We start from the raw sequence: 23,628 nt of genomic DNA on the forward strand, positions 1-23,628 counted from the left end.
TTTTGCACTCCTGGCAAATATGATGCTTCTAGGTGGACTGAGTAGGTGATGCAAAAGTCCCCAACTTGAGGCCTTTCTGGCAAAAGTGAGAGGAGCAAGCACCACCCTGTTAGTTAGAACATCATTGTGATGTTGTCCCTGGGCATCAACAAACATTTGTCCACAAGATGGGCCTAGAATGTTTGCCATGCCAGATGAACCTGCCCTCAACTCTCTGAGATTGATGTGTGACAGTCTGGTCTAGGATCATTCATAGATGTGCTTCCCGTCCCAGTGCCAAGTTGTCCACGACCAGAGATAGCGAAGGTTGTGGTGTGGCAAAAGGTACTCGCACACAGACCACTTCTAGCTATAGCCACCAGCTGAGGGATTTGAGAATGTGATGCAGGAAGGTAACTCTTCTATTCAGAGAGTCCTGGCTGGGCCTATACACAAGCACCAACCATGCCTGCAGGGGATGAAGACATAATCTGGTGTGTTGGAATACATATATGCAAGTCACAATATGCCCCAGTAGTTTCATGCAGTTTCTTGTGAGAAGAGTCCGAGGGACAAAGGCGGCGAATGGGAGAGAATAGTTTTGAATAGAATGTCCCACTCCTACCATGCTCAGAAGCCAGCAATCTGGGACCAAGCACGGAAGAAGTGGGACAGCAGATTCAAGAGGAGGGAGGGGGAGACAGACAGACAGAGTGTGTGAGTGTGAGTGTGTAAAAGGATCCGTGTCCAGCATTGGTGCTTCATCCTCATGAGGAACTTCAAAAGTTCAGCTTTTGCGTAGAAGACCCTGGTCAGTGGCCTGAGGAGGACTGTAACAGATGCCTCCTATTATTTCTACCTCGCTGCCTAGTAAAGTCCTGACTTGTGGGCCTGGATTAGAATTGGGCAAAAGGCTGCGGCTTACAAGGCTTTTTTGTGGGTGCTGGTGTGAGGATCCCCAAAGATTTAAGGATTATTTGCAAGTCCTAGGACTATGCAGTCAGGAGTCCATTTTTTCAGCGAACAAGCCTGCACTGTCAAATAGCAGTCCTTTACAGTATTCTGGACCTCAGTCGATAGCCCTGAAATCCTTAGTCACAAGCTATGCTTCCGGTTGATGAGGTCCTGCTTCTCAGTGTCCCTAGATTACAGTGCAAGTCCCGGTTGCCCCTCTGCTCTTTATGATTGGCCACATTTACCACTAATGTTCCAGGCTGAGGGTGGGCAAAGAGGTGTTCATACCCTTTCTGAGGAACAATGAACCTTCTCTTGCCACCTCTTTAGCCATAGGTGATTTAGATGACAAGATCTGCCAGAGCATGTTAGTGGTGTTCTGTTTAGTTTTTATAAGGGGCAGGGCCACCTTAGAGGGGCAAGTATGGCCACCATCATGTCTGAGTCCTCTGTGACCTCCACCTGAAGGTTTTAGATTCTGGGCCACTATCCCAAGAAGGTGGTCTGCCTTCGTGTCCATCTGAGGTCGGGTAGTAGCAGTACCCACTACTGCCTCATTTGGCAAAAAAGAGGAAGAAGAGGCTGAGGGCCTGACCCTTCAGCTCCCTGGAGGCTGGCTTGGGTACATCAGTCACCCCATGACTGGAATTGGTGCCTGTATTGGAGGTGGTGTTGGTTCAGATACTACACCGGAGTTTGGAGGCCAGGGATCCTTATCCCATGGAGGGTCTTCAGGTATCTTGGGGTTTATTGTGAAACCAACATAGCCAAAAGGGAAGCATGGTAGGGATGTGAAAAGTTAACCTGTTAAGATCACCCTTACTGAGTGATACTTACCAGTTCTAGTAAACTGGAGGAGGCTGGAGCAGCTCCCCACTGCCATGGTCGACAGCCCAGCCAGAGCAGCTTCTGTCCGCAGTGGGTGTAACACAGGAAAAAGCTGCTCCAACTGTCTGGAGCAGTCTCCATCCACAGTGGACCAGGAAACACTGCAGGCAGGGGCTGCTCCGGCTGCTCCCCACTTGCCTCCCTTTAATCAGTTAGCCGGTTAAACATCATGTTTAACTGGTTACGCAATCAAATGGGATTTTACATCTTTAGTGCATAGGCCACAGAAGCCACTGACATAGCTCTGGAGCCCTGTGACTACACACAGCACCAAAATAATTGAATGGGGTCAAGATACCATCAGTAAAAACAAGTTCTCTCTTCTACAGCACTAAGCCTGGTGCTGGGAATGAAAAGAATACCACACGTGTTGACACACAAAAGACTTAGTCTGAGGTGGAGGAGTAGTCTGAGCCTGACCAAGGAGGGGTGGACCTTGATAGCACTGGAGACTGATACCGCAAAGATGGGTGCTGCAGTGCTGGGACTTGTGCCAAAGCCTGGATTGGTGCTCATATTTGAGAGTGTGGGATCAAGGATGGCGATCATCATGACAATAAGGTCCTGTATAGTCTCAATTTTCTGGCATGGAGGACAGTCAAGATCTTCCTTCAATTACTCATGAACCAGGGAGTCCACCAGCATCAGACTCAACATACCCTGAGGTCAGAGTCAACAGTGCTTGAAGAGCAGGCCCTCAGTCCCAGTGGGAGACACACCTCTCTGGTATCCCCTCACTGCTTCTTGGTGGAAGAACAACCTCTCTCTGCCTTTTCTTTTTCATCTTATGTGGTATTGGAGACTACCATCAGCACCTGAGCTGGCTTTCTAAGCCAAGGAGTGATGCTGATGCTCCTTGGAGAAATCATTTCTCCGTGTTGAGATGTCCTACAATAAGCCCAGTTTGCCGTGCACCAATGTAGCTAGCGCAATTTCCTGTACCATCTGAGGTTGAAGGACTGACTCCATTAAGGGGAGCTTCAAGTGGTAGTACTGCTCTTGGGCTTAAAGCCTCTACAAACTGAGCACTTCTTTGACTGACGTCCTCCCAAATACTTAAATGGCATGTGGATCCCCTTTGGGCATAAGTTTTCTATGCCTATCCCATGACTTAAACCCCTGAGACCGAGGCAGGCCAAAGTCCTGGGGGGGGAGGGGGGGAAACTTCCCTAGTAAACTTACTAACTACAACTAAACTTCTAAAGCCAAAAGAACTATTTACAACTGACTGCACAGAAACCACTAGACAAAAACTTGCAAATACAAAAGACTGAGCTGCTCCAATGACCACCACTGGCAGTAAGAAGTAACTGAGCAGGCAGAAGTCATCAGTGTCATGAAGGAGCCTCTGCAAAGGGCTCCACAGTGAAGGTGTTAGCGTTTAGTCATTTGCATGATTAACCAATAAACCTTGGTTTAACAGTAAATCCTAGTAGTTACCAGGAGTGTTAGATGTCATGTAACTGAATAGTCATGTGACTGCATGACATCTTAGCAGTTACACAACAATTTGATAGTCCTCTGGGACGGGACCAACAGCCAGTGCTTGTTGGCCCCACTCCTGTATCAGAGGCAGTAGTGCAGGGTTGCAGGTGGAGTCAGACTGCAAGGCGAGTTGGTTTAAAAACCAGTTCCCAACGCAGAGCGGCTGCCTGCTACCCCACACTACTCCCACTGATAGGGTACGTCTAGACTACATGCCTGGAAGGCATACCTGGGAGGTCGACAAATGCCTTTGATGTCCACCGCAGAACATCCAGACTACCGCGGTGAGCCGACAAACAGCTGATTGGCTCAGCACGGCAGCCATGTAAATTTAAATGAAGCGGCGATTATTAAAATCGCCGCTTCATTTTCCTATGCCGGGTAATCTAATCTACATGCCTCTGTCGCCAGAGGCATGTAGTCTAGACGTACCCATATAGAGGGGGCAGAGTGGGGTGGCAGCAGTCCCTGTCCATGGGGTGCCCAATCTCCCCATGGATAGAAGTTGCTCCATGGCAGCAGCCTCTGACTGTGGGTAGGTCGGACCTCCCTCAGACGGGAGCTGCTGCCACAGATCATCCTCTGTCCACAGGGATCAGCCCCTGTCCACTGCAGCACGGATCTGGTGCTGGGGGGAACCAGCTTTTAAGCCAGCTCCTTGTCTGTTCCCCCTCACTGCTTCTGTAGGAGGCAGCAAGAGAGGAAGAAGGCAGGTCCATGGAGCCAGCACGTGTGAGGAGACTGCTTGAAAGCTGGCTCCCCGCACGCATCAGCTCCAGCCTGCCCCCTCACCCTCCACACTGCTGCTTCTCTATCAGAGGCAGCAGCATGGGGGTAGGAAGGAGCAGGTAGATCCAGTGCTTGTTGGGAGCCTGCTTAAAGTCAGTTTCTCACAGGCACTGACTCCTGCTTCATCTGATACAGAGGCAGCAAGGGGGAGTGGAGGGGAGGAGAGAGAAATGCGTGTAGTTGACAATATTATTCAATAAGCCCAGGCTTATTGGTTAATAGTGTAGTTGACTATATGTTGACTTCCCTAATGGTTACGTTCCCCCCACCTCTGTATCAGAGGCAACAAGGGAGGGGGAGGCAGGAGCCAGAGCTGGTGCCTGTGGGGAGCTGGCTTTTAAACCTACTCCACCCCACATGTGTAGGCTCCTGTGGAGCTGCCTTCTCTCCTCCTTCCTTCTATCAGAGGCAGCAGCATGGGAGTCCATGTTCAGGGAAAGCCACCTAAAAAGCTGGCTCCTGCATACTCCCCATGTGTAAATTTGTAATAGCTAAAAATATCAGTGGTTACATGTTTACACAAATATACAATTATTAACCTCCCTGATCTACGGCTGACCCAATCGGTACTGCTAGGGGAAAACAGAATCCAGCAATCATTATTGGAACAGACATGAGCAAGCATTTGTAGAACAACTAGCAGAATACTGATTATTGCCTGTAAAAACATCAGTCTAATTCTGTAGCAGAATCGGGGAGAGAGTTCCATTCTCCAGAGTGGAATGAAACGGTCTTAATAATGAGGCATCTTCTTTTTTTACTGCAAACACACGTGGGGAAAAATATTATGTGATTCAAGACTATATCACAATGCATACACTCAAAGAAGGAGAATCAATTTTGACATTTCCTAAATCTCAGTGCTTGATTTCACAGCTTTAATCTTTTCATGTATGAAGTACATTGAAAATTCCTAAATTTGTAAAACCACCAACTGACACCAAACCGCAATCCAATTTTATAGAACCATATGGGCCATCATTTAGGTGGTCAGCAATGTTGGCATCTTTAGAGTCACCTCACAGATGCTCTGCCACTTCACCTAATAGAGTTACTGGAAGCAGAAGTAGGCTGTTATCCTCTACATGGATTTGGCACTGAAAATAAATGAGATGCATACTTTGCCTGTGAGTTTTACAGCTGTTAAGACCAAAGAAATCTCAGTTATACTCCATGTTCTAGAAGGAAATGCAAGGTTACAGACTCTTTTGCCCCTGTCACTAGCCAGTTGGTCTTTCCCAAACCTTAGCATCTTGCTATCCCTACCACCTTGCCCTCTTCCGTTCCCTTCTTCCCTGCTCCTATGAATTCACATCCTGTCTCCCTAATTTCTCTGCTCTTAACCTCTGTGCATTTAAGTAGCACTGCTTTTTCCTCCTCCTGCACACTGACTGAATACCAGCAAATGGAGCACTGGGAGCACAAGACAAACACTCTTTGCAGGGAATTGCAGGGAACTGTGAAGTAATGGAGTCCTTTGAAATGTGTCCCCATGTGGATGCTCCACTTCAGGTACACACATGCCCGTAGGCCTTTACAGATGTTTTGATAGCAGTGCCTGTTGTGCCCACACGAGTCCCACACAAAGACTACATGAGCCTACAAAGATAAACTGCTCTCAGTTCCTTTTCCACTGCAAAACCCACAGAGGCAGCTCTGAAGAACAACAGAAGGGTGGGTAGCAGAGCACATGCAGCAATACACATCTCAAAGAACTCCAATTACTGCACAAATTCAGTCACCATTCCATCTTGTTCAGTCCTGGCTCATGCCAGGTCCAGCAGCCTCTGTCCACAGGGGGTCCCAGTGGAGCTGGGACCCCCATGGACAGGGACTGCTGCTGGAGCAGCCTGTGTTTGTGGCCAGCCCTGGCCACCACGGACGGGAGCTGCTGGACCCGCTGCAAGCAGAGACTGAGCAAGTCCAGCTCAGTCCAGGTGCAGGAGCTAGCCCCCCACCTCCCAGGTGGCTCTGCATTTTAAATGTAGTAATAGCTAGGCAGCTCTTACTACATTCAAAATGCGGAGCTTCACAGCAGGCCCCCTGCTTCTCCCAATGCACTATTACCTCTAGGCAGCATCATGGGTGGGGCAAGCAGCACCATGGAGATGGTGCTGGGGGAACCAGATTTTAAGCCATCTTCCCCCAGAACCAGCTACTGCTTTCCCCCCCTTGCTGCCTTTGATATAGATACAGAGGCAGCAGGAGTGGAGGGGAAATACAAGTAGTCAACTACTCATTTACATCCCTAGTAAGGAAAAGTGACGACCACCAAGAAGGCCATATTATTGACAGAAGTAGCAGGGAACACATAGCTAATGACTTAGACAACTATTGCACCGGTATGGTTAAGATTCCAAAGCCACATCTACAAAGGTCTAATATGCATAAATCTTTCTAGGAATCTTGATGTTGTCAAATAGGAACATAACAATGACCATACTGGGTCAGATCAAAGGTCCATCTAGCCCAATATCCTGTTTTTTGACAGTGGTCAATGCCAGTTGCCCCAGAATTAGCAGATCAGGTAATCAAGTGAGCCATCCCCTGTTGCCCATTCCTAGCTCATGGCAAACAGAGGCTAGAGACACCAGCCTTGCCCATCCTGCTATTAATGAACCTATCTTCTATAAACTGAACTAGTTCTTATTTGAATGCTGTTACAGTCTTTGAGAAACTCTGGTCCCCCATGAAATCTGTATGGTATACAGTAAAAGCACACTAAAAAATACGAGATTTCAAGGGGTAGACAAGGCCACTAACAGGGACTGCTTCTCAAAAAGAATTTTACCTGTTACCCTGACAGAAGAAAATGTTGTTCAAGCACTCAAAAGCCAACAGAGAGGGTTTTTTTGTTTTTGGCTTTGGTAAGAAAAGGAAAGGGGAACAAATGTTCCAACTATAAGATAACTAAACGTAGTAGTACTCAGAACTAACTACAAAGATAAAACACAAAAACAAGGCAGGGTGGGGGGGGGGGGCGAGAGGAGAAACAGGTACACAGTAAACAGGCATACACTAGACTGTCTCTTGTCAAAAGCAGGTGAGAAGGAATTGAGGGCTATTTGTTTACGTAGCCCGATAAAGCTTTGATAAATGGCAAGAGGATGTGTAGGACACATGTGCAGGTACTGCTACCAAAAATCTCTCATCAAAGGTGCAGAGGGACATATGTATCTAACGTAGAGCGCCCATGGGGACACTAATCAAAAAAATAGTTCTGCTTGGCCACTCTAGGACCAGAATGGACAGAATGTTTGAAGAATTTTCTGGCCAACCTCTAACAAACCTCTACAGAATATATATGTAAACTGTAATTTTAGAGGCTTATAACTCAGTCTTATTTAGATAGATTTTCAGACAATTAAAAGCACTTAAAGTGGCTGAAAAGTTTACCTATGTTACAACAATAAACTATGCCAAGTGAGTGAGTTCTTTGCACAGTTTACAACTCTAATAAAAAAAAGAAATCTACAAATGTTTGAATCAGAATTTATAAGGAACTTCTTTTACCTTGCTAAACCACCATAGTCCAATCCTTCTTCACCTCTGAATATAACATATAATCGTCTCCTTAAGTCATAGGGTTTTAAAGCCATGATCTATGAAACAATTTGTAACATACATTTAAAACAATACAGAAGCTCATTAAATTAATTTACTTATAACCCAATAAACAAACTAACCATTTCAAATTCAGATTATTTATTATATGTATTTTGATTGCGCCTTCAACCCTGTTGGTAATCAAAGACATGGTCTTCTGTAGCATCTTAAGTGGGTTGAGGGAGAGCAGTTTTAGACTTGGAATGTTCTATTTTTTTTAAAACAGAAAGTAGCATTTTCAAATGTAAAGTACAGGTTGAACCTCTAATCTGGGAATCCCTGGTTCAGCAACATCCGTCATCTGGCACAACCATTGGTGTTTCAGGACCAGAGAGCCCTGGTGTAGGGCTGGTTCCTCCCCATTGCTGGGCTGCCTGGTGCACTGCAACTGGGTAGTCAGGCACAAAATACTGGGGCTGCCTGGAGGGGCCAGGAGCCCAGCGCACCACAACAGGGTTACACAGGAGCCCGGTGCGCAGGGAACTGGGCTGCCCGGCACAGTAGGGAAGGAGATGGGGAGGGGACCAGCAGGACAGCGAGGCTAATGGCAAGGGGGAGCCAGAAAAAGGCTGGCGGCTGGTCTAGGGCTGGGGGAGCCAGTAGCAAGGGAGCCAGATATGATCTCCCCCTAGTCCACCAAAACCCCTCATCCGTGACTGGTCAGGTCCCAAGGGTGCAGGACCAAGGGAGGTCCAACCTGCATAGAATATTATTAAGAACTGTAAGTCTTAGTTACACAGGTTTATTCTTTGAAGTAGTAGTTATGGTAGAACAACAGACTCTTAAAATAAAGTTTTTCCCTATTAATGGCAGCATAGACATAGAAACTAGAGCAGCATATTTTAACAATGTTTTGCTTTAATCACAATATTTAATACAACAGATATCATAACCTTACTTGTTGGAAGGAATCCTCAAACAGAGTCTGTCTGGATACATTAATCTTTACATGGCTCGGCAATGCATTTGACTGTAAGCATAAAACAACATGTAAGTGGTAGCATACAATAAATGAACGTTGTGACACAGAATTGAAACCCCATATCAGTAAAGACAGGGTTAAGCAGATGAACTGGTCCCAAGTGGCTCCAACCAATGCCACACCCAAAATGCATGCCTGGGTTAGAGAAGGCACTCAAAAAGGAGACAGGGCCATCTCAGTAGGCATGCAGACAGTAGAAGCAAACTGGCCTATACTCAGAACTCCAGGAAAGGAGCACAGTAGAAGTTCCTGTTGCCCAAGGCCAGGCTGTAGCCACTTTCCCAAACCCATAGAGGACAGTCTCAAGACACTCAGAAGATCTGACATATTACCTTTGATTTCAGTTACTTAATGTCTTTATTTTATCCTTTGGGAAAGAGGGAACTGGTACAAAATGACTCAGATGGGTAGCAACAGCACTTAAGTGTGCAGGATTTAGCTGCCTGTCACTGAGCCCTGGATCTGAACCCAGAGAAACAGAGGTCTCCATTTCCCCAACCAACTCCTGGAGGGTACAGAAGGCAGAAAGCCTACTTCTGAGATGGCAAATCGAGCCAAGAGAAACCCCTGAAGACAAAAGTGTCAAGACTGCAAGATTTCTATCCAGGAGAGACCTAGACCCCTGTCATCTAACCATCAGAGCCATCCTACTGCTAGACTCTTTATATTCCCCAAAAGAGGTGAACATAAATGCATGACCTGGACAAAGGGCCAGGTTATGTGAGGGGCAGATTGCTGCAGAATTGAAGCAAGTCAAAGGGTGCCAGGAAAAAGGAGCATGGTATGACCACACCCAGCCACAAGGGGGGCAACTAAGTCAGTGTAACCCCAGCACAAACACAAATTCAAGTTTTCAAAGATAGATTTAATTACTACTACAGTACCTGACACAAGTAACGGAAATGAGCAAGTTTCCACCTAAAGCTACGTTCATAAGCAATTTGTGGGCCTTTATTTCTGTAAAACAATATATTTAAAGTGTTTTAAATAAATGCAACATATAGTGAACAGTATAATCAGCTCTCAGTATATTCACCACTAGACCAACAATTTGTGCATTTCAATAAAACACTAATTCAAGCTCACAAAAAATGGCCACAATAAAAAAGCAAACATATATGCTCCAGTTTTATTTTCTGGTGTTAGTTCAAAATCTCAGCTAAATTTTAAGTATACCCAATTTTTAAAGCCTCTTAACTTCTCGAATTAAAGACCACTAACAATGTCATCAGAATTCATTCTTACCACTTTATGTAAGATGATGTTCAGACCAATACAACATGTGTGTATCACTGAACTATAAAAATGTATTCATTTATCTACACAGTTTTGAAACAATGGGTATCAAAGAGCTACTTTATTTAGCACTAATATAAATAACAAATTTTAGCTAAAAGAGTACCTTAGTAGTAGTATTTGAATATTCTTTATTTTCTTCAATTACTGTATTAATAGTTATGATCTAACTCATTTTTAAATTTTACTGCTCTTCTTCAATCTATTTGTACTGCATTTATAAACATGGTATCTGAGCACTTGACAATTACATAAAATAAATACAGTAGGGCTGTCAAAATTTAAAAAATAATCACAATTGAGATTTTAAAAATAGGTGCAATTAATCACAGTTTTAATAACATTGTTAAAAATACCATTTATTTAAATATTTTTGGATGTTTGTCTACATTTTCAAATGTATTTATTTCAGTTACAACACAGAATGCAAAGTGTACAATGCTCACTTCATATTGTTTTTATTACCAATATTTGCACTGTAAAAAGATAAACATAAAACACTGTATTTTTCAGTTTACTTTATATAAGTACTGTACTGCAATTTACAAATGTAGACTGCTGATAGTAACAGTTCATATCTTATTCTGGTCAGATTTTGAAAGGCACTTCAGATTCTTTAAACCTTGGGGGTTTAATGCTATAGCTATCTTTAGAAATCTCATTCTGGTACCATTTTTGCATTTTGCCAAATATGCCATAAAAGTGTTCTTAAATTAAACATATGTTACATCGTCAACTGATACTGCTATAGCATGAACTATACAGCAGAATGGGATAAAACCATGGAGCAGAAGTGTGATGTTATTGGCTTGTGATATGATCTTACAGATCATTGTTCCAATCACTGTTCTATAATTGCTACAAATCTTGTACCAATACTGCTGAGTAAAGTGTCGTTAGAAAAGTTATGATATGCTGGTTAGGATTGTGCCACGTGTGTGTATGTATCATCTTTTAACTTGAAGATACCAACATTAGCTTTATGTCTGTATTTCAAATATTAGCTCCTGAAGTAACACCCAGAAAACAGCTAATCAGCATATCTGGAAAAGACAGTTTCTTGATGAGCCAGTCAACCTGAATATTCAATAGACAATGAAACATGACGCAGAATGGACTTTCCAGCAAGCCTTATATGTGGAATGTGGGCAATGGCTTCCACCTTCAAAGAACCGAGTCGTGCTTGGACAGGTGACTCCAAACACGATACTGTTGCTATACTTTTCTAAAGCAAGAACAATGGGATTACCTCCACATGGCAGAAGGCTCTGGGAACCCCTCCATTTTGTCTTCAATCCTGCTTCAGACCTCTGAAGGATCTTTGCTATAAACTGAAGTTCTAAACCCAGGAATGAAAGACCTTGCCAAGATGTGGATGCACTCCAGAGACTTGGCATCAGTTAGCTGTTTATTCTATCGCTGCTAAAAGTCTGAACCAATTTTGCAATTTGTGTGTGTATTTGATTCCTTTAGCAATGCTCTCTTTTTCTTATTATGAATAAACCTTTAGTCTAAAGGATTGGCAACAGCATACTTTTGGGGTAAGATTTAAGACTAAGTGTACACTGGCACTTTACAGCACTATACCATTGTGGCTCAGAGGAGAGAGAAAACACCCCTTCCACCAGCACAGAAAGTTACAGAACTGTAACATGCCAGTGTGAACCAGGCTATAGCATTGTGAGCCAGGCTCTCAGCACTATTAGCTACTCCCCTCACAGAAGTGGTCCACATAGAGCTCTGGGAGAATGCTCCCCCAGCACTCATGCTGTGGCCACATTTCAGTTTAAAGCACTGTGCAGCTGCACTTAAAACTGTTAAGTGTAGACAAAGCCTAAGTTACATATTGACCTGAGAATGTGGCTGGTCCTTTGGGATCAGAAGAACCTTTTTATTTGATGAGATTGGTTTTCATAACCTATTATCTGTATAAGGAGTGTTACTGGTTGTGACACAAGAGAAGTGAAGTGTCTGAGGGAACTGCTTGTAACCAGTGTGGTGATCAGAAGTTCTCTTTGTGACAGGTTTGGTGTATCTTATAGTGAAGCACTCCCAGTCTTGCACTGTGAACAGCCTGATTTCTAAGCAATTTATCCTGACTTGATACTGTCATCGTGTCCCCCAATACGCTTTGTTACCAGGAGACATAGAATTCTCCCCCAAAGAGTTCAGTCACAAATTTAATTAATGCATTGTTTGTTCAGTGAGCATTCTCAGCATCAAAGCATATCCCCTAGAATGGTAGTTCAAGCATGAAGGAGAATACAATGCCAGCTACAAAAGTGCCATGTGAATGCCTGTTCACAATTTGAGATGACATTGTAAATAAGAAGCAAGGAGCATTATCTCCCATAAATGTAAACAAAATGATTGTCATCATGGTTGAAGGGTGGCAACAATAAGGAAGACTGAGTGGACTTGTAAGTTCTAAAGTTTCACATTCTTTTATTTTTGAGTGTAGCTATGTAAGAAAAAAATGTTACAATTGTTAGTTGCACTTGTATGACGACAAGATTGCACTACAGTAACTTTTATGAGGTAAATTGAAAAATAAGTGTTTATATTTTAGGGTATGTCTACACTACCCCGCTAGTTCGAACTAGCGGGGTAATGTAGGCATACCGCACTTGCAAATGAAGCCCGGGATTTGAATTTCCCGGGCTTCATTTGCATAAGCGGGGAGCTCCCATTTTTAAAACCCCGCTGGTTCGAACCCCGTGCAGCGCGGCTACACGGGGCTCGAACTAGGTAGTTTGAACTAGGATTCCTATTCTGAACTACCGGTACACCTCGTAGTACCGGTAGTTCGGCATAGGAATCCTAGTTCGAACTACCTAGTTCGAGCCCCGTGTAGCCGCGCTGCACGGGGTTCGAACCAGTGGGGTTTTAAAAATGGCGGCTCCCCGCTTATGCAAATGAAGCCCGGGAAATTCAAATCCCGGGCTTCATTTGCAAGTGCGGTATGCCTACATCACCCTCCTAGTTCGAACTAGGAGGGTAATGTAGACATACCCAAAGAGTGCAAATATTTGTAATATACAGTGAACTCCGTACACTATATTCTGTTGTACTAGAAATCAATGTATTTGAAAATGTACCCAAACATCCAAATATTTTATTATTTAATGGTGTAAATAAAATGATTAATTGCAATTAATTTTTAATCTAGTTAATTTGTGTTACTTGTTTAAGTTAACTGTTGCAAATTGACAGGCCTAGAACAAAGTTACATCACAAAATGTTTCAATGAGAAAAGTAAGATTGGTAGTTAAAGCTGCAAAACAGAAAATACTTACAAGGCAGCCACTGCATTGCACTTAATACTGCAATTTCAGATAAAATATTAACTGTTCATAAATATTTGGATTATTATTCACTATTAAAAGGTGAATAATCAACACCTTTAAATAACCTGTGTTAGCTGTTCACTTACACAGAGGATTTTCCAGTACGAGGATCATTGAAAGTTGTTGTCCTTGTGTTATGATCAACAAAATATCTGACACCTTCTCTAGTGTATCTGATTTCCCAGCCTTCAGGAAGTGGGTCTTCATTTTGTAAACTAAAATGAATTACAAACTTTTTTCACATGAAGAAACAACAATTTAAGCTTGATAATTTGATTTGCACACACCAAAACAGACATTATATACACCAACCCTTGGGTTCGGGGGTCTTCCCACTGTGTTGTTTTGGTGTTGTGATTCACGAAGTACACCCTATCATTTGAATCCACTCTCCTTTCTGAAAAGAATAAAATTCATTAAATAACTAAATGACAAATTTCTGTTATGGTCACATTACTAAATTAATAGCTTATAGCTTCAATCTTACCCCAGCCTGGTGGTAAAGGTCCAAGTGGATCATTTTCTGCTGACAACATCGAGGCCTAGTTATAAAGAACAAATCAGAGATACATTTTTATTAAAGACCAAATTTAGATAAATAATTCCATCTAATGGAGATAACTTTTATATTTTAAAAGTACACGTTCTGTCAATTCTTAAACAAAATCATGTCTTTTTCTATATAGATTATCTGCACCAAAGAATTTGCACACAAATTGCTTAGACTGTCTGCTCCGGCATCCCTTGAACAGTAGTTATGCTAACAAACAGTCATATTGAAAAACAGTTTGTTACTCAGAAGGCATACTAACTTCTGAAGAAGCTGTATGAAAGTTGCCCAAGAAAGTTAAAATTCAAAACTTAGTATAAAGTATTGTCATGCCTTATAAGTAAGCCCATATAACTAAATGAAGAATAAGATATGTAAATCCTTGTGATTTTTTCCTTTTCGTTGCCATTTGGATTTCAAACCCATTTATCTTACTTGAAAGGAAGCTTTGGTACATGAATAAACTGTTTTGACATACTAGTATTTTGCAGTATTTAAGTTAATCCTAAAATTTCTAAATAACTAGTTTCAACCCTACATTTAAAACACTTTCCCCCCCCCCAAAAGAATATGACTAATACCCAAGTTTCATTAATATTGTTGCACTTATCCCAGCTACCTAAAGAAAGAAAGACCACACGATTTGCAACACCACTCTCTATTGTTACTAGGTATATTAATAATTACCCTGGCTGCTCTTAGTGTGTTAGATCAGTAGTAGATTAAAACCTTTAATGAACTAGTTTAATATAGACAAAACCTAAAAAGGAAGAGAAGGTAATAATTTACAGACTGATCTGAGACTCCGATTCCTAATTTACAAGTAAAAAAAATATTATTTCAGATATTAAAGTCCGCCAATTCAGCCTACTACTTCATCTAACTGAAGGATTATATTACCAATAGTACTTTGTACTTGTTTGACATTTTTTATACTAAGATCTCAAATTCAGTTATGGTTCACATGGGGAAATCAATACACAGAAAAGCTAAAAATATTTTCCCACATTCACAGAGTGAGCCAGTGACAGAACAAAGACCAAAACATGTGTACCCTGACTCTTCTTCTCTAACAGCTTACATATCTGGTTCCAAACAACAGAAAACTATTTTTTCCTGAGACACACGCAAAATGGTAGTTGTATAGCTAATGAGTTTAGCTTCTCTACAATAATTTAAGGAGTTTTAATGTGTCTTCCACTCAGATCACAGGTGGGCATTACGCAGTCTGACAGGCGGACACAGTTCACCAGTGTTCACTGCTGCCAGACCCTAAGATGCTTTATGTGAGAGTCTGCGGATAAGGCTGTTCACAGCTCCCATTGGCTGGGAACAGCAAACCATGGTTAATGGGAGCTGCAGGTGGCCATAATTTATTTACTTAAGCATCTACAGGTATCTGATGGCCCGCCAGTGGCAAATCCTGGTCAGTTGCGTCCAGTCAGTGGGCTACTTATTGCCCATCCCTGAACCACACCATTAAAAATACAGCTCTTTCCTTATGACGACACAACAAAGTCCTCTGATGATAGCCTTTGCTTTCTGTTCAGCTGTGAGAACAAGTGTAAATTTATGCTCTGACAGTAACTGCTTGAATATTTAACTATTCTCTGATTTAGAAATTACTGTATGATTTATAAAATACGGGAGGTCACTTTATTTTCCGTTCCAAAAGAAGATTCAAAATGATCTGGACAAACTGGAGAAATAGTCTGAGGATGAAGTTTAATAAGGACAAATGCAAAGTACTCCACTTAGGAAGGAACAATCAGTTTCACACATACATAATACAAAGTGATTGTCTAGGAAGAAGTACTGCAGAAAGGGATCTAGGGGTCATAGTGGACCACAAGTTAATATGAGTCCACAGTGTGACACTGTAGCAAAAAAAGCAAACATTCTGGGATGCATTAACAGGAGTTTTGTGAGCAAGACACGAAAAGTCATTCTTCCGTTCTACTCTGCACTGATTAGGCCCTCAACTGGAGAATTGTGTCCAGTTTTGAGCACCACATTTCAAGAAAGATGTGGAGAAATTGGAGAAGATCCAGAGAAGAGCAACAAAATGATTAAAGGTCTAGAGAACATGAGCTACAAGGGAAGACAAAGATTTGGGCTTATTTAGCTTGGGAAGGAGAAGACTGAGAGGGGACAAGATAGCGGTCTTCAGGTATCTAAAAGGGTGTCATAAGGAGGAGGGAGAAAAATAGTTCTCCTTGGCCTCTGATGCTAGGACAAGAAGCAATGGGCTTAAACTGCAGCAAGGGAGGTTTAGGTTGCACATTAGGAAAAACTTTGTAACTGTCAGGATGGTTAAACACTGGAATAAATTGCCTACGGAGGTTGTGGACATTTTCCAGGGATGGTCTAGAGACAGTGCATGGCCCTGCCCTCCGGGCAGGGGACTGGATTTGATGACCTCTCTAGATCCCTTCTAGCTGTAGTATTCTACTATTCTATACAGTTTTTCAGAAACCAGTAATCTAACAGAAACTGAATAAATTTAACTCTGGAGAAAATTGAAAACTAAAATGATAATTTTTGATCCAATATATCCTAAATATAAAGAAGCACTGAAAAGGATGAACAGTATCCCAAGAACTGAATGTATGATTGACATCAATTAGCTGAGAAGTCTTCAATTTCTTCACTAAGACCACTTTACGTTGCTAATGAATTTATTGTCTGGTGAAAACTCTATTTGCCAACAACATGTCACAAAAAATCTTACAAATATAACTTCTGTGACCAAGAAAGGGAAAGCTTTTGATCAAAATCAAGTTGACATTTAAAAAAAAAAAAAAAAAAACACACCACCACCACCACCGTGGCCACCTGCTGGTGGTTTTAATACAGAAATAATTACACAGAATAAGACATCCATAGGAAATAAAATGCACCTTTTCTATTCTTACAACCTATAGAATCCCAATCATCCTGTTAGTTAACATTTCCAGTACGACAGTAAGAGTAAAGGAGAATAGTTGGTAACTCACATAAAACAAATCCAAAAGCAGATATAAAAAGGTGATTAAGAAGTCTACAGATTTTTCCAACTCAACGGATACACAGAATAATCTAAAATATACAACGGATATACTTTATCTAAAGCAGTGGTTCCCAACCGCTGCTCCACAAACTACTGGCTGCCAGGGTCGCAGCAGCGGCTCTGGAGGTCGGGATTCAGATACATTTCCCAGCAACTCCCCTCCCTCTCCCAACAGCTGCAGCGGAACGTCCTGCCCTGCGTCTTAGCCAACCAGCACTGTGCAGGGGCAAGGTTTTCCCCTGGCTGTGGAAGAGCAGTTTGCTATGTGGCCAGGAGGCTGTGCGGAACCTGGCACGGAAGTCTTGGAGATGCCACGACTCAGGCAGCAACGCTCAGCTGGCGGCTGGAAGACAGCACAGGGCTAGGTGAGGGGGGTAATCATGCATTGCTATTTTCATAAAGGAGGGTTTTGGTGGTTTGTTTTTTTTAATACTAGTCATGATAGAAATAAGTTTGGTAACATGTTTTTAACTTATATGTTGTTTCACCATTTGGTACCGAGTATAGAGTAAGCATAATGTTTCAAGTAATGTATAGTTGATAGGGTGCAAAGTAATGCAGCTTCCATTTCACATGTCATTTTTTCAGTGTAGACCAGTGTTTTTCAAAGTGGCCCACAAAACCACTCTGAGAAACCTGCTAACTGGACTCCCAGTGTGTTTATTTACCAGATCCGCAGCCACGGAGCCTCACTGTTCCCTCTGGCTCCGGTCTGCCGATTGACTTTGAAAACACTGGGGTAGACAAACATCAAACTGCACAGATACAGATTGAAATAGTTTTTCCTCATTTTCTGACAGCATCTTTAAGTACTCAATGTTTTGAGGAGCAAAATATATTCAATGAAGAACTGGATTATCCAAAAGCAAAATGGAACAATTCATGGCAGTTGAACTGTAAAACAGAAATTAAATGGATTAAGAGGCACTCTGAAGACCAGTAAAAAAAAAAAAAAATGAAAACAAGAAATTTTCTACATCTGTCACAAACAGGAAGCTGCAAAAGAATCCATGTATCCTTTCAGCTGCAAAAATACGAAGGGGACAGTTAAATGGAACAAACAAAACTGAAGAGAAGTAAAGTCCAATTCCAAAGAAGTGTGTTTAAAACTATTACAAGAATGAAGCTAACAGAGCCACTCATATTAATAAAAAATTAAGCACATGCATTTATGATTTTGCAGGATGAGGGCTAAATTATTATTTACTCTAGAACTTTTTAGGTAAAGAGGAGACATGATCAGAGATTAAGATGTTTATAAAAAAAAACTACTAGAGCAAACTGATAATACAAAACAACTACAAGTCTCCAGATGTGTACATCCAAGATTTCCGAAGAAACTTAAGAATGCAGCGTCTAATCCTTTAACAAAAATAATCTCTCCTTCAAATCAGCCACAAACCTAAAGGATAGCAAATATTGTAACTAGTTTTTAAAAAGGCACTAGAGAGGATTCTTGAAGTCACAAATTAGAGAGCTTTATTTCAGTCCAAGATAAAATAGGCGAAAGGATAATTAACAGAGTCTTAAAACATCTATGATACAGACAAATCAACATAACTTGTGTAAAAGAAAACTGTGAATCTCCCATCCATGTTTATAATTAACACATAGAATTGAGACTCAACAAACTAGTAGATAATGGAGAATTATAATATACATTATAATATATACATAATTATAATAGAGTGGGGAGGCACAATTTTCTTCCACAGAAGTAGTGTTGGATTGTCTTTTATTGTTTTTACATAATTTTTATTATAGAGATGTAATAATTTCAAACCCAGCCATTATAAACCCAAGCAAAATCTAACAAGATTACAAACATTAGCTTATGGGAAAGAGCAGGGCAATGGCCAACAGAGCAAGAGATTTTGAGAAGATGGTGATGGATTGGCCATACACTGAGGAAGCCACCAACTAGCATTACTGGACAATCCCTATTCTGGAACCCACAGGGAAAAGGGGGAAGAGGAAGGCCAAAGAATAGTTGGAGAAGAGACCTGGATGTGAATGTGAGGAAAATGGGCAAAAGCTGGAGAGAATCAGAAAAGGTGGCACAAGACAGAGAGGCTTAGAAAGAAATCGTTGATGGCCTATGTTCCCATAGGAGCTAAAGGCAAAGAAGAAGATTAAAATCAGGAAGGTTTACACTGAAAAGAAATCCAAACTAAGTGATGTTAACTAGCAATTAATTTGCTTGTCAAGTAGTCAACTACTTGTTTAGTTGATAAGCACTTCCGTGTTCCGCCTTTCAATTGTACATGCATTTAAGAGTTGGAACGCCGCAAGGAGCCCAGGGCCAGTGGGAAGTCCCACTGACTCAGGGCTCCACGCGGGTGCTTCCACTTTGAAATGCATAAGAGCCCCAGAAGGCTCAATGTCCCACACTGGCCCCAGGTTCCATGCTGCGCTTCCTCTTTGAAATGCACAAGAGCCCCCGCTGGGGACTCTTGTACATTTCAATGCTGGCATGCCGCATGGAACCCAGGGTCAGCTGGGGAGTCCCAGCTGATTGCTCCAGACGGCACTGCTGCTTTGAAACGCTGTGAGAAGCCTGACGCCAGGCTCCCTGTGGCATTCAAAGTGGCAGCGCTGCACAGAGCAGCTGACCCAGGCTCCATATGGTGCTGCCACTTTAAAGTACCATCCTCTTCTCCCTTCCCCCTTTACTGCCTCTATCAGATAGAGACAGCAAGTGATGGGGAGGGGGAGAGAGCAACTAGTCAACTATCCAATAGGCATCTGCTTATCTGATAGATTAGTACTTTAACAGGTTTGGACTGGGATATAAACTAAGAAATGCAGATTTAAGGCACCAAAATCACTGTAACTCTGATCTATACTAACATTATGCAATAACCATATGATTATGGTTAAGACATGTTACTGATTGTGATCCCAGAAGAGATTAAACTCATCTTTTTGAAGATGTAGATTTTTTTTTTCTCTCCTCACTAAAGCAGGGAGTTAAATGTAATCAGGGCACCCAAACAGTCTTCTTACCTTAAGATGATGTAGATTTGACCACTCAGGTCAAAAGAATAGTTCTCTTACCATGAAGGAAGAGCTAATCCTATGTCTTTAATTAACAAAATCCACCATCAACCATCTCATTTTAACTTTCTATAATTTATCTGCAACTAGCTTCCTCTTCCTTTCAGGGGCAGACTCAGAGGACTGAAATGTTCTAATCTGTATTAAGATTAATTATAGTAACTGTACTAAAGAAACATGCAGCAGCACTGTAGCCAGCAAATATGTTACATAACATAAGAACGGCCATACTGGGTCAGACCAAAGGTCCATCCAGCCCAGTACTCTGTCTGCTGACAAGGGCCAATGCCAGTTGCCCCACAGGGAGTGAATCGAACAGGTAATAATCAAGCGATCTCTCTCCTGCCATCTATCTCCATCCCCTGACAAACAGAGGCTGCGGACCCCATTCCTTATCCATAGTGGCTAATAGCCATTTATGGACTTAACCTCCATTAATTTATTTAGTTCTCTTTTAAACCCTGTTATAGTCCTAGCCTTCACAGCCTCCTCAGGCAAGGAGTTCCACAGATTGACTATGCACTGTGTGAAGAAAAACTTCCTTTTGTATGTTTTAAACCTGCTGCCAATTATTTTCATTTGATGGCCCCTAGTTCTTACATTATGGGAACAAGTAAATAATTTTTCCTTATTCACTTTCTCCACACCACTCATGATTTTATATACCTCTATCATATCCCCCCTTAGTCTCCTCTTTTCCAAGCTGAAAAGTTCCTGTCTCTTTAATCTCTCCTCATCTGGGACCCATTCCAAACCCCTAAACATTTTTGTTGCCCTTCTCTGAACCTTTTCTAATGCCAGTATATCTTTTTTGAGATGAGGAAACCACATCTGTATGCAATATTCCAGATGTGGGCATACCATAGATTTATATAAGAGCAATAAGATATTCTCCATCTTTTCTATCCCTTTTTAATGATTCCTCACATCCTGTTTGCTTTTTTGACTGCTGCTGCACACTGTGTGGACATCTTCAGAGAACTATCCATGATGACTCCAAGATCTCTTTCCTGATTAGTTGTAGCTAAATTAGCCCCCATCATATTATATGTGTAGTTGGGGTTATTTTTCCCAATATGCATTGCTTTATATTTATCCACATTAAATTTTATTTGCCATTTTGTTGCCCAGTCGCTTAGTTTGGTGAGATCTCTTTGAAGTTCTTCACAGTCTGCTTTGGTCTTAACTACCTTGAGCAGTTTAGTATTGTCTGCAAACTTTGCCACCTCACTCTTTACCCCTTTTTCCAGATCATTTATGAATATGTTGAATAGGATTGATTCTAGGACTGACCCTTGGGGAATACCACTAGTTACCCCTCCCCATTTTGAAAATTTACCATTTATTCCTAACCTTTGTTTCCTGTCTTTTAACCAGTTCTCAGTCCATGAAAGGATCTTCCCTCTTATCCCATGAAAATTTAATTTACATAAGGGCCTTTGGTGAGGGACCTTGTCATAGTGTACTTAGATTTCCAGAAAGCCTTTATCTTCTGGATCCCCCTTGTCCACATGTTTGTTGACCCCTTCAAAGAACTCTACTAGATTAGTAAGACATGATTTCCCTTTACAGAAACCATGTTGACTTTTGACCAACAAATTATGTTTTCCTATGTGTCTGACAATTTATTCTTTAATTTGCCCAGTACTGACGTTAGACTTGCCGGTCTATAATTGCCCGGATCGCCTCCAGAGCTCTTTTTAAATATTGGCGTTACATTAGCTATCTTCCAGTCATTGGGTACAAGTGTGTTCTCCTATGTATTTGTTTTTTCATTCTTCATTGCTTTTGTTTTACTATTAATGGGAACTATAGATAATGTAACTAAACTATCCAGCAAACATGACAAATACATTGGAAGTAGTTGTAAAAAGAGCCAAGTAAGCAACAAAACATCCAATTTCTCTTTCCTTTTTTGAATATTTATGTCTGATTGACAGGTTATGAAGTGGGTCAGCAAATCAGGACTAGTGAATATAAGGTCAGAGATGACATATTGTAACAATTGTCTAATCTGTTCTGAAGAGAAAGAAGTAAATATGTTTCAAGGTAGCCTGAGAAAGAGTGATAATGGTAAAAGATATTATTAAAGCAATGACAGACTTCAGATGAAGAAGCTATAATTCCATGAATATAGAACACAAATACTGTACTTTGATTAGTCAACAAAAAAGTGCAATTACATATGATTATACTGTTTTCCTACTTTGTTATATTAAAGAAATAATGGCACCTGTTATAAAAAAATGGAAATACATTGTACTTACCACAGACAAACCTGCCAACATAACATTTTCATTCTTTTTTTTTTAATCAATAAGACTAATGGCTTTCAAAGAATATCTTTGTTTCCTACGAGTGAATTAGTATTTGATTATATACTACTTGAAATCAATCATGCTTGTCACATTTGGATGTTACAATGATTTTTGCTTCAGATGAGCCCCTAGAAGAAAAAGTTACTAGCCTTATAATTCTACTTCTTTGGTATTTGCAGAATTCTCACTTCTGCACCTCTACAGCTCTCCACAACACAAGAAAAGCAGAACACCCTTAGTTTTTAAGATATTTTGAATACGAAACAGCTTTAGTATAGGACAGCATCACTCACTTAGAGATGACTGCACACCACTGCTGAAAAAAAAAGAATGGGTTTCTTTGCCTTGAAGGGGATGAACAAAAGAAATGATAAAAAGTATACAAAATAAAAGAAGACTACCGACCTTATGCAGAACTGGAATTCTTCTAGATGTATATTCCAAAGGATGCTCTATTTCAAGGGAGCATGTTCCCCATATATATCTTCAATTTGATTTTTTTTTTTATAACAGTGCCCATATGGCCCACACAGAAGCCCTACACATTCTTATGCCCTGAACTGAGGCTACATTGGGCCGCAAGGAGCGAACTTTCTCTCCTTAATTCCTTCTTCACTGCATAACTCCACAGAGGATATCCTGAAGAAGGGAAAGAGGGTGGGCAATGGCATAGTCATAGAGATACATCTTATAGAACTCCAATTAGGCCACAAGGAAAGTAATCTTTCCTTCTTCAAGTAGTTTTCCAATGAGCACTCATTTCAGGTGATTACAGTGCATTATCTACAGGAAACAGGATCTTCGGAGCCCAGTCCAAGTCAAAAGACTGCAGTTTTAAGGGCAGAATACTATCTAGAAGACCAAACCACTGCAAGTTTGGACAGTAAGTTGGGAGTGATATGAGAAAACAAAAATTCTGTCCCTTTGGCTGGCATACTTTAACACTTCTCCCCTCTTCATTCTTGTGTGAATACAAGTGGCACACTTCTGCCTACCTGTCTAGAGTATGGCTTCATTTACAGGGAGAGCTTTTCTGTTAGACATCCTCCACTTGTCCGGATCCAAGACTTTGTGCTGGCAGTCATCAAGATGCATCTGTATTTCTCCAGCAGCACTGTAAAGAACAATGGCAATTGGGGGTGGACACACAGAAGTCACCATTTCATTTGAACCTGGTTACAGCAGAACTGCCAGATCCAGTGTGTAACATACCTCCTCCTCTGTAGGATCCAGGGATAGATTTGAGTGTCCCCTTAGAGGGGAGGCAAGGAAGGACTCCCTAGCAGATCAGGCCAACTCTGCAGGGAAGTGCTGGTCCTTAGATGGTC

General features: G+C 41.5%; 1 protein-coding gene across 4 annotated transcripts in view; it reads right to left on the minus strand.

Annotated features, from left to right (window-relative positions):
* WWP1 (WW domain containing E3 ubiquitin protein ligase 1) overlaps positions 1 to 23,628 on the minus strand; it is a 162,124-nt gene that overhangs the window by 32,950 nt on the left and 105,546 nt on the right. For all 4 annotated transcript variants that reach the window (XM_006112979.4, XM_014581648.3, XM_075920431.1 and 1 more), the window contains 6 exons: positions 13,814 to 13,868; positions 13,639 to 13,723; positions 13,413 to 13,541; positions 9,568 to 9,640; positions 8,600 to 8,671; positions 7,609 to 7,697 (listed from right to left, as the gene is read on the minus strand). In XM_006112979.4, the coding sequence (XP_006113041.1) occupies positions 7,609 to 7,697; positions 8,600 to 8,671; positions 9,568 to 9,640; positions 13,413 to 13,541; positions 13,639 to 13,723; positions 13,814 to 13,868 (503 nt within the window). The remainder of the gene's footprint in view (positions 1 to 7,608; positions 7,698 to 8,599; positions 8,672 to 9,567; positions 9,641 to 13,412; positions 13,542 to 13,638; positions 13,724 to 13,813; positions 13,869 to 23,628) is intronic.

This window comes from Pelodiscus sinensis, chromosome 2 (genome assembly GCF_049634645.1).
Source record: "Pelodiscus sinensis isolate JC-2024 chromosome 2, ASM4963464v1, whole genome shotgun sequence".
NCBI lineage: Eukaryota > Metazoa > Chordata > Testudines > Trionychidae > Pelodiscus > Pelodiscus sinensis.